This window comes from Daphnia pulicaria, chromosome 5 (assembly GCF_021234035.1).
Source record: "Daphnia pulicaria isolate SC F1-1A chromosome 5, SC_F0-13Bv2, whole genome shotgun sequence".
In the NCBI taxonomy this organism is placed as follows: Eukaryota; Metazoa; Arthropoda; class Branchiopoda; order Diplostraca; family Daphniidae; genus Daphnia; species Daphnia pulicaria.
Genome location: NC_060917.1, coordinates 5620525 through 5631905, shown reverse-complemented (window position 1 = coordinate 5631905; position 11381 = coordinate 5620525). Strand labels below are relative to the sequence as shown.

The 11381-nt window shown below is 48.0% G+C and overlaps 1 protein-coding gene and 1 long non-coding RNA gene across 3 annotated transcripts; one reads left to right on the top strand and one right to left on the bottom strand.

Moving 5' to 3' along the window:
- Positions 1-378: 378 nt before the first annotated feature.
- Positions 379-6982, top strand: LOC124340891. Of its 2 annotated transcripts, none has more exons than XM_046793665.1 (11): positions 379-1480; positions 1553-1640; positions 1704-1817; positions 1895-3344; positions 4163-4287; positions 4571-4657; positions 5790-5916; positions 6080-6129; positions 6223-6293; positions 6367-6444; positions 6541-6982. In XM_046793665.1, exons 1-11 carry the CDS (start codon positions 1345-1347, stop codon positions 6669-6671), a joined length of 2457 nt encoding a protein of 818 aa, XP_046649621.1. In that variant the 5' UTR covers positions 379-1344; the 3' UTR covers positions 6672-6982. The 2 variants fall into 2 exon arrangements, with proteins under 2 accessions (XP_046649621.1, XP_046649622.1); XM_046793666.1 differs by having other exon boundaries at positions 433-1480; positions 6268-6293.
- On the bottom strand, positions 6849-7571 carry LOC124341617. The gene is made up of 2 exons (XR_006918538.1): positions 7481-7571; positions 6849-7365 (listed from the first exon to the last, which is right to left on the bottom strand). It is a non-coding gene; the product is annotated as an uncharacterized LOC124341617 (long non-coding RNA).
- Positions 7572-11381: the final 3810 nt, after the last annotated feature.

Sequence of the window (11381 nt, the reverse complement as noted above, 5' to 3'; positions counted from 1 at the left end):
AAGGGAGGAGGAGGGACGTATGAGAGCGGCGGGCGTTGGCCTAATTAAACGAAAAAAAAAAGCTGCAACAGCCGCAAAAACATATCACGCAATCAGCAACAGCGACGGGGTCGGTCCCGCAATCTCTTTTGTGGTTGCGCGTCTTTAATAAAGAAAAGGACCCCCCGGCGGGAGGAGGGAAGGGGGGGGGGGGGTCAGCCTGGAAGGAATGGCGTCATCGACAGCAGATTAAATGACACACCACTACTCACGCCGAGAAAAAGAGCTGCAAAACGAATCAGTTGAATCATCCCAATTTTAAAAAATAATAATCAAAGTCGCGGGAGTGGGGGGGAGGGGGGGGTCAACGTTCCCGGGGTGATGCGAATTCCGGATGCGAATTTTGCGCAGCAGCACCGGCCCATTAGTATCGGACGGGAAAAATAAAATAAAAATAAAAAATAATTCCTTTTATGTAATGGGAAAATTGTTTGGGGGGGTTTCTGTTTAGCCTTAATTTCTCTGAAATGTTTCGCTGATGGTCGAGATGGAGACGGCTAGAGAGAGGGAAACGGGACTGGTCAAAATAAACAAACAAAGTCTGAAACTGCTGCTGGAAAGAAATAAGGGAGGGATGGGAAAAGAAGGAAAAGTTCAAAGTGTCAAGTCGTTCTTCTCAAACAAACCCCGGCCCTGTAGCTGTAGGAGATGAAGGAGAACTGCTGGGCCAGCAGCAGCGACGACGACTCGTTAGTGTGGCTCTTTCGCTCCTTGTCGTAACTCGTCCAGCCGCCGCGTCTCTCTCTCCCAGACATTTGTTGTCTTCTTGCCCGTTTTCCAACGCAACAACATCGACCGGGAAAAGACGAAATTCAATTTGACGTTTTGCAAGTGCCCAGTTACGATTTGGGAATTACATTTGACATTTGGTTATTTAATTGTGGTTGTGTGACGCCGGGATTATTTGTTTTCATTTGTCGTTGCCAGCAGCCAGTGAGAGACCAGCGTGAGAAAGTGAACGAGAGACCGAAAACATTTGGTCCAGTCGAGTCGAGAGAAGAAGAAGAGCAAGAAGGGGGGTGGGGTTGGGTGGGGTGTGTGTGTGTTGGGGGTGAAAGAAAAGACAAATATTCGAAAAAAAAAGAAGGATCGAGGGCAGCAGGAAGAGCAGACTGTGCAAGGGTTTTTTATTCCGGTGGTCGTCGTGAATGTCTGGAACGGCGACTCAACAGACAAGCCAAAAGAGAAGAGAATCAAATTCACGCGGCGGGAAATAATACCAAAAATTTTGCCCCTCAATTTCATATCAAGAATTATTGCATCAGTTAGAATTAATTACATCAGGAAATAGAGAAATCAAAGAAGATGCAACTGGGAATATTTGTGATGGTTGTTATCGTCGTGTTGGTGGCGGATGTCGGCCGGGCGGCCATCCTCGACCCCATGACGGCCATGAAGGACGACATCTCGCGGATCAAAGTCATGATGGAAACAGTCGGAGGTAATTTCAACCCTCATTTCATTATTAATTATGTCACAATTATTTTTAAAATTGATGGAAATGCAATTGAAGAGCGAATGGAACGTTTCAACGATTTGTACCTCAACAAGTTGGAGACTCGTCTGCTCAACAGCGCCACTTCGCTGGCCCACATCGACAGGTATTATTGGGTCATTTTGATTCAATTGAATTAGACATTGAAATAAATTGAATGAAATTGCAGCAACGTGAAGAATTTGCAAGAAAGGGCCCACGTCTGGGACACGTTCCAGCTGCACGTCTCGGCCTGGAACGAGCAAATCAAATCGGTCGACAAGAAACTCGACATTTTGAGCAGGTCCCCTATTTTGCCCCAATTTCCTTTTTTAATTTCATTAATTACAAATTCAATTTCAAATTGACATATGAAAACAGGGGGGCAGAGAAATGGGAAATCATCGACGAGAAAATGGCGACGCTGTTGCCGCTGGACGACCGGCTGACCAAATTGATGACGAAATTACAAGAGACGGACGCCAAAGTAGCCGAGATCCAGCAGAAACTCAACAGCAACAAAGGTGGCGGAACAAACGGCAATAACGGAGCGGCAGGGACGGCCATGGCCAGCAACGCCGAGGCGCCGCTTTTCTCCGAGTACACCAGTCGCGGCGTCCTCAGTGCCTTGAAGGACATTGAGATCAAAGTCAACAAAATCGCCAACGGCGGCGACACCTCCAACGGCTCGCCAAACGGCCACCACCACCAACAGACGGACAAAACCAACGGCCGCTCATCCAGGGACAACGAGCTGCTGCTGGAATTGCAGCAAAAGACGTTCGACGTCGTCAACGACGTGGCCGGCAAGGTCGACTTTATCCTGGACAGGACGCCCGTCGTCGTCGTCAGTAATAAGCGCCAGAACGGCGGAGGCGGCGGCGGAGGTAAACAGGCGGCCCAGGGACTGGACAGCGACAATTCCGAAGATGTTTACGACGACGGAGACTCGGATTATTCGACCACCAACGGCGGAGAAAATGGAAACGGAAATGGAAATGGCGGAATGAACGCGGCAGCCGAACGGTCGTTCGTCAAAACGTGGCGGCGGATGCTGCAGCCGGTCAGACGGGCCAACCAGAAATTCGGATCCCTGGACAAGATGCTGGTCCAGTTGGAGAAAATGGTCAACGCCAGTTCGGTTCTGGTCCGTCGCGACGCCGAGGTCCGTGAAATCACCGACGACTTGGCGGCCCTGCTGGAATGTTGTCGCGGCAACGACGTCGGATGGCGCGGACTGACAAAGAGCCTCGAGGCCCTGGGCGAGGCCATCAAGGCCGGCCAGACGGCCGAGAACCAGTGCGTCAACGAGGCCGACCTGCAGACGCGGTTGCAGCACACGCAGACGGAATTGGTCCGCCAGATGGGCGACGCCTTTAAGGAGCAGATGACGGCCGGCGTCGATCGCATCCGCCAGACTTGCATTGGCCAGCGCAAGAAATCCCTGGCCGTCAGCCACAACCATCACCAACACAGCGGCGGCGGTGGCAACGGGACGGGCCAGTACCTGGGACTGACGGGTGACGGCGACGAGTCGACGACGGAAGGGGCCGTGGCGTCGCAGGGCCAGGCGACGCCCGTCGGTCCCGACTCCGCCAGCGGCGGTGGCAAACGAACGGACGTGAAACAGTCGACGCCGTCGTCATCGGTGGGTGGACCAGGCGGAGCGACGGGAGGGAAGACGGGCGTGCGCGGGTGCCACGACTTGCGGCTGGCCGGCGAGACGGAAACGCGGACGTATTCGCTGGCGTCGGGCAAAGAGTTGAACGAAGGCGGGCGGGATTACAACACGAGATTCTGCGACATGACCACAGATGGCGGCGGATGGACGGTGAGACTTTCTTCCCGTTTTCAATTTCTGTTTTTTTTTTTCTAAAATAATAAAAAAACATTTCCGGCCGGAATAATAGAATTAATGAGACACAGCCCAGGGTCAACCAGGCCTAGGTACTGCTATTACATCAGTGCCGGAAGCGTTGGTAAATTAACAGGGGACTTGATATTCGTATAACCATTTTGGTATGACGTCGAAATGGGATCAACTTTTGAGTTGCGTTTGGTTATGGCGTCGTTGTCGTCATCACCTGGGCCGGAAGGAAAAAAAAACCCCGATCCAGTGTCTCTCCGATATGTCACTGGAATGTCGAATGCGATTGGCGGATGCCATGTGGAAACTATTAGGTCGATCGTGGCAGCATTTCATGTTGTTATCCAGTCGGATTTGATTCGACGTCTAATCACAGACTAAAAGGAGTGGGGGGGAGAGTATCCATCGGTCCGGTTCTATATCCGTTTATGGCGTGACCTACGTCGTCTGCTGCATCCATCATCATTCTCATCACAAGTCGCCGCTCATTTCCCTTTTTTTTTCACGTGGGACCGATATGCTGGACTCAACTTTCTTGTCTATTCCACCTGCCCAGTGTTTGCCCAGTTGACTTTTGTGGGTGGATGGGGGTCTATACCGGGACTGGGCAGACTATATGTGTGGGCGCGTGCCGACATGTTGGGCCTACACGTCTATTAGAACTGGGTGAATGTCCTCTCGGTGCGGATGGTAGTAGATGATAATAAGATGGATGGCCAGCTGATATTGCCCGTCTCTCTACTTATTCTCTGTATTGTGTTGTCTGTTGTGTTGTGTGGCAGGTGATTCAACGTCGAGGAGATTACGGACAGCCGCGGGAGAATTTCTCCGTCAATTGGCGCGACTATAAACTCGGATTTGGACAGCTGGATCGCGAGTTCTGGTTCGGCAACGATTTCATCCACAGGTCCGTCCGTCCGTCCTTCTCCCCCTTTTTTTTGGTTATTTTATCTCTCTTCATTTCATCAACGGCCGGCCGGTGGACGGCCGTCTAAATGGTTGTCTACGACGACAACCCAAATCCACCACAACCGCCAGCACAGCCGCTGCGCTGACGCCATTTTGATTCTTTTGATTTTTCTTGTTTTCTTGTTGCCCAACGTCGGAAAACACAAACCCAATTTTCATTTTTCTCTATTTTCCGTTTGATTCCGTTTTTATAATTTCGGTGTGTCCTGATTGTCGTGCAGATTAACCAACGAACACGACGTGGTGCTGCGCGTGGAACTGTGGGACTTTGAGGACGGCCACGTCTACGCCGACTACGAATCGTTCAGGTATAACATTTACTAAGAAAAACAATCGGCCGTGAATATCGACGCAATGAAAATGCCCCTAAAACTCTGATGACGCCGATGAACAATGGCGCGTCTACAATCATTCCCGTTTCGTCTGGCTCCATTTTCCAATTTTTTTCCCCAATTTTGTCGTTTTTTTCTTGCTCGTTGGCTGTGCATCGCCAAGGTGCGTCGATGATGACGAGAGACGAGTGAAAAGACTTTTGATTCCCGGGACACTACGGGAATTTGTTTCCCGAATCGAGCGTCATCGTTCGATTTTCTTTTGTTTCTTTCCCCCCCCCCCTTTCTGGGTTGTTTGGTTGTTTGGTTGTTTGGTTGGTTGTTTGTCATCATCTCCGCCGGGGTTACAACACGATGGGACGACGTGAATCGATGCCACCGGGAGAGAAAGAGAGAGAAAAGCAAACTAGTTTTGACAAGTTCCTTTTTCTTCTATTTTCTCCCCCCCAATCGGTAATGGAATGCAAAGGCCAAAATTGTTTGTGTGTGTCAAGGTAAGAAGCGGAATAAGGCGATACGTAGACACTAGTACACACGGTATATCCATTGACTATGTGTGTGCTTGTGTGTGTGAGGGGAAGGAGGGGGAGCAACGGTTGATTGCCTCCGCCGCTATATGGACTCTCTTCTTTCCTCTCCATCCAGCGGCCGCATCATCCGCTCGCACCGTTCCGGGGTCGCCTGTGCGCTCATTTTTATTTACCTCCTCCCTCCACCACCGCATCACTTTTTTCAATTCTTTTTTCGGTTGTTGTTGTTGTTGTTGTTACTTCCTCTTTCCTCCTCCTCCTCTTCTTCTTCCACCTTGTTCTCTCTCTCCTCCCTCGATAGAAAATATTCCGGTCGTTCACCTTTCTCTTCCTACTCACTTCTCCTACTGTCGATTGATTTCCTATTTTTCTTCCGTTTTTTAATATTGGCGATGCTAATAGCTCCCCCAGGCCATTTATATTTCACTAAATTATTTCAATTTTTTTCAATTTTTTCAATTAAAACCAAACAAAAAAAAATGTTGGAATTCCGGATTGACGTGTCTACCGGATTTCCGCCTGCTGGCCAACAACAACTGGGTGAAAACAACAAACGAACGAACGAACGGCCTGTGCAGGGTGGACAGCGAAGAGGACCTGTATCGACTGTGGGTGGAGGGATACCAAGGCAACGCCACCGACTCGCTGGGCTCGCACAACGGCTACGCGTTCAGCACTTTCGATCGAGACAATGACGAGGCTCCCGTGAGTTTACATCAGCACTACCTCTACTTTTTCACCTTATTCTTATCTCCCACCCCGTTTCCGTTATCTACTACTACCCAATGACAAAGAAAAAAACAAGTGCAACAACCAACGGGATTTTCTCTGTTCATTTTATTTCTTTTCAATTAATTTTGTCATGTAGCCTTGCTGCCCTTGCGCTCCGGCTTACGGCGGAGGATGGTGGTTCTACAGGTAAAACATTTACATCTTTTAGATCTAACGATAACCATGCCATTAATTAATTCAATACGAGTAATGACGGTTTATTGGTTGTACGCACTTTGGCCTTTGGAATTTGAATCTGGCGGGCGGTAACTTGACGGCCAACAGCTGCTTCGAAGCCAATCTCAACGGAGGTAAATTCATTTTTATTATTCAATGTATAACGGAGAAATCAATTGACAAATTGAAATGTTTTTTAAAAAATAGAATATCACGTCAACCCGATCGAGAACGATTACTTTCGCGGAATCATCTGGGAACTCTGGCGCGGCGATTATTCGCTCCGTAATTTTTTAAAATTCAATTCACCAATGAAATTTTATAAAATTGTCTTGAATTTTGGAATTTGTTTTTTTTTCTAAATTGTGATGACGAAATTAGGAGCCGTCGAGTTGAAGATTCGGCCGCACGATTTCCCGCGGATGCTGCCGCTGGTGACGAGCACGACAATAGCCACACCCCTCTCACCTGACGTGATGGGACCGGACGACAGCATTCCCGAAGATCCTTAATCATCCCGTATCGAAATAACAAAAAATTCCTATTTTTATCAACTAACACCCAAAAAAGGAACTTGAAACCAAATAATCAGCTTTAGCTCCTCTCCCTCAACAACCAAACGACAACAAAGTTCATTCCCCTCCTCACCTCTGATGGATCCCCCCCCCCCCACCTCCTCTTTATTGTTCTGTTTGTTTTTTTTGCCCCACCCAAAAATCTATAGGAACCTCCCCCCACCCTCACTATTAACTCCCGCTATCGAAAAAAAGATGATATTTTATTATTGCGCAAACCACAAATGGAATACACACAAACACACACAGATAAGAGAGACAAATCAAGCAAGGTTGATGGACATTTTGATGATGATACTATCCATTGCCCGATTTGGAAATGATTGAATCACGCTCTGGCCGTGCAGCAGGGATATAATGTCAGATTCATTTTGATTATTCATTTGTTTCTGCTGCTGCTGCTGTGGCCGGGATTGATTTCCATCACAAAAAGGGACACAGAAACACACAGTCGTCGGGGTAGTATATCCATCCGTGACGGGCCAGTTCCAGTCTAAATGATTCACCAAGCAATTGCCGTGAGCAAGTCCGCAGATGACGGAACATTTCATGGATTGTATAGGGGAGGGGGCCAGGGGGGGTCGTGCGGGATTTATTATTCAGTTGGGTCCAGTCTCTCCGGACGTCCATTCTGTGGGTAAGAAAAAGAAGAAGGAAATCAATTGGGCGATGATTATTTGATTAGTAGGACGATGGAATAACGAAAAGAGCTGTGCTGGGCTGGACGCTCTACTACTACTACTCACCTGCCGGATCTATTCCGGCTGATGCTGATATGCCCCTTCCTCCCAAGAATGCTGTTGGGAAATTGAACGCGTTCGGTTCATAGGTTGCTGGTCCGTCCGCTGTCGATATTCTTGTCTGTTTGTGTTGGTGAATGTGAAATGAAGGCGTTGCCATGGCGACGCCTTTTGTGTATCGTGTTGCGTGTCGTCGCAACAAAACACAAGCGGACGAATTTCAACTGGGGGGGGGGGGATAGGTAGGTAGATAGGGTGGGGGTAGGGAGAAAAAATTGTTTTGATAAGGAGCGAGGAGGAGGAGGAGAAAAGGTCACCCAGCGGCGGCGTCGGTGCACACGCGTCGTTTCGTTTCGTTTCGTTTCGTGTCTGATTCCACCAAACCACCCAACCCACCCACCCGCAACAGCAACCGCTTCTCCACGGCTCTATGGATTTCTCCAAGCCAGCGGACGGACGGACGGAGAATAGCAGCTCACGCAATAATCGAACGACTTTCAATGCATAAGTTAGACGACGGGCCAACAGACGCGCCCGTCTGACTCCCGAAGCACCGCTCCTCCGCCACGCGTCCCTTTAATGCCAAAAAAAGAAAGAAAAACAATCACGAAATAGAAGAAGAAATCGACAATTCACTTCCAGCCGAATCATCCGACCAAGATTTGTTCACGAAACGCGCGGCGATTAAACTAAACGGACGGACCGACTATTAGGCCAATCTATGCTGGCATAACTCGCAAGCGGATGATCGGCTTTTCTCGTCATCCATTGTGTGTTGTTTATACACAGTAGTAAACGCTGCCCAGGTGGAGGTGGAAGAATGGGGGTGGACTATTAGTGCGACGGTGGTGGTGGCGGCCCATTTTGTTATTTTGTTCTCCGACGACGGCCGCTTTTGTCTCCGACCGTTCGCCGTATCGATCGCTGCCTACGTGGCCGTCCTCCCTGGCTGCCAGGACCCTGAATTATGCACACACCTGGTCTCTCTACTCCCTCCTCCTCCTCCTACTTCGACGTGAGGTGGAAAGGCGAGGGGGGAGAGACTGTGCCGGCATCGATCCCGGTCCGTGGCTGTTCAACTTTAATCAGCGCCTTTTTTTCTATTTTTTAAATCAAATTTCAAACTTTACTGCGGTTTGGGTTTTGGAGGGGACCGCCATTTGTCGATAGGAGCACCTGGGATCAATGGGATGATGTGTGCTGCTCACCCTGGGTAAGTCAATAGAAAGAAAATCCGGCGCCCCAGGAATCTCACGGATGCCGCAACTCGGCGACACTTGTCCAGGCTTTGATGTTTGTCACGTTTGTCACACCCACAATGTCTCATACGTCGGATATAAAACAAAAAAAGGACTTTCTTTTCTTTCTTTTGATTTCTGATGATGACATCACACTGCTGCTGCTGGGCAGAAAAATAATAATAAAAGAAAAAAAGGATTGGGCCTCATCCCTCCCGCCAGGTGTGTGTGTGTAATAAGCCCAGGTATTTTGGGTGGGTGGGCGTGTTGTTATCAATTCATTTTCTAGCCATCACAGGGCTGATGGTTATATTATATGTGTGTGTCGACCTTCTTTTGTTTTTTGGGGTCCCGTATCCTACATGAGAGAGTGGACGGTGTTACGTCAAGCGGAGCAAATTGCATCGGGACGGACATGGACGCCCTTTTCATTCCCGCCATCGTGTCGAGATTTTTACACACACACAGGAGCAATGCAAATTCCGCCGTTGTTGTTGTTGTGGGGGGGGTTAGACTGCGATCACAAGTCACTTCCGCTCATTGTTGTTTGTTCTTTTTTTGACTCTCGGTTGTTGGGTCGGGTTGTCCTCCTATCGCTGCTGGTGGTGGTGCGGATGTTGTTTCTGCTGCTGCCCAGGACAATGGACACATTCGACGATTCCATATTCTCCCGTCCGTCTAATAATAAAACTCTCGAGAGCTGATGACAGACTGGGCTACACTGGACTGGACTGGACACAATTGAAACAGGAAATTTATTTGGACGTTGGCCGTTTGAACTGCCGTCGTCTATAATAAACGCCCCCCCCTCCATCCGATTATCATTTTCTCAAATTTTGTATTCAAATAAAATTAAAAGCCAACGCCCGTTTGGGATGTGTTTTTGATCGACATGTCACAGGCATCAAATCAGTCAAGGAAATTCATCCGATCATTAAGAGCATCTCCTTGTGTGTGCGGATGGTTAGGCAGCAGCACCGGCCCAGCCCAGCACACAATGCGGCAATCAGATGATGATACTCTGGGATTCGGTTTTATAATGCAGAATGTGTACCGTTGTGTGTGTGTATTATGTTACGAGTACTGGCTGCTGCTGCTGCTGCTGGAACAACAACAATTTTATTTCCATCGGGAGATACTAGAGAGGAGAAACCCATAAGGACGACGGTCCCGCTCCGTCGGATAGTGAGGACGACACTCCTCCCGACATTAGACAATAGCAGCAGAGTAGCAGACCCAACCAGCGATGGCCTCCCACTCCCGTGTAAGTACAAAAAAGAAGAGAAAAACAAGAAATTTCCCGTAGCAGCACAGCACATCGACAGGAGCAGCCACTTCCGTTGTTGTGCGCTGGATGCATCACGCCCTGCTGCTGCTGCTGTTGTCTACACACACACACACACGGGTCAGCCAAATAAACACGCACCAACGTCATCGTCAAATTCGTGAGCGAATCAAAGTGAGCGCCGCTCTATTTCTATTATTATTATTTACTATTTTCCAAAATATCGGACATTGTATTTCTTCAGTCATCAATCAATTGAACTATGATGGACGTTGGAATCATGTCATCGTCATATCGGGAGAAATTGGATCCGTCGTTGCAAGAAGTTTATGTCACGTCATTTCGTTCGACGAATATTTCGATCGCCAATCTTCGACGACAGTCGGTATATACTGCTGTTCCTGTCTATTTATTATTATCATCATTATCAGAAAGACAATAGAATCAAAATGGGGATTGTGTCACGAACTATTCCAGTCCGTCTTCTTCTCCGTTTGGTTGTCGATGATCAAGTCGCGTGTGGTTGCAACAACAACCAACCAACCAACCAGCCAAGAGTATTGGCCCACTATATACCCCGTCCGCCCTTTTTTTCTTTCTTATTCTGAGCTGAGAGAGAGACCGGGACAGGACATCCGCACGAACGAAAATAAAAAGAGTCAAGCGAGACTTTTCTCTTATTCTATGCCAGTCGCATCGGAGTTATACAACATGCGACAAAACAAGAAACCTTGTTTACCTGGACCCTCCCATACCTACCTACCTCCTCCTGTTAGTCCCGTGTATACAATTCAGCTGCTGCTGGGCACATAAAACAACAAACTAAACAACATGCAGGTATATATCCTCTATCTATTTATATAATCAGGCGACTTGATGTAGAAATCAATCAATACATCAACTATTTGGGCCGAATGGCATTCAAATGGCCAACAGGAGGAAATGAATTTGTCCGTTTCCGCTTTCCTCTTTCCTCATCTCGTCGTGCAGAGATTTCCCCCTTGAAAACATTTTGGTTTTGTCTTTCCTCTTGCAACTAAATTTGAACTCTGGTTCAAACCGAATTCAATTCGGTTTCACTTTTTCGTCCAGGTGAATATTCTCGAGATGGAAATCAATTTTTGAAATGGAGAAAACAAAAAAAGTGGGAAGAAAAATAAACAAAAATGTCTGACAACAACCCAACCCCCTCCCCACTCCTGGGTGATACAAAAGAAGGAAAGAGAGGGGAAGAAGAAGAAGGCCAGGTAGTTTAGCCAAGCGTGAATCCCGTATACACGACCGCAAGACTTTTGCTGTTCCTTTTTCCAACGACTTTTTTTTTCTTCTTCTTCTTCTAAAGAGAGAGAAAAAGACGGTAGAGTAAAAGTCGATTCTAATTTTA

What these genes read in the sequence shown, in the direction of transcription:
- LOC124340891 (XM_046793665.1), top strand. Translation starts at nt 1,345, where the DNA reads ATGCAACTGGGAATATTTGTGATGGTTGTTATCGTCGTGTTGGTGGCG. An exon ending in TCGCTGGCCCACATCGACAG is followed by an intron (nt 1,641 to 1,703) that starts GTATTATTGGGT and finishes ATGAAATTGCAG; the next exon opens with CAACGTGAAGAATTTGCAAG. An exon ending in GGCAACGATTTCATCCACAG is followed by an intron (nt 4,288 to 4,570) that starts GTCCGTCCGTCC and finishes ATTGTCGTGCAG; the next exon opens with ATTAACCAACGAACACGACG.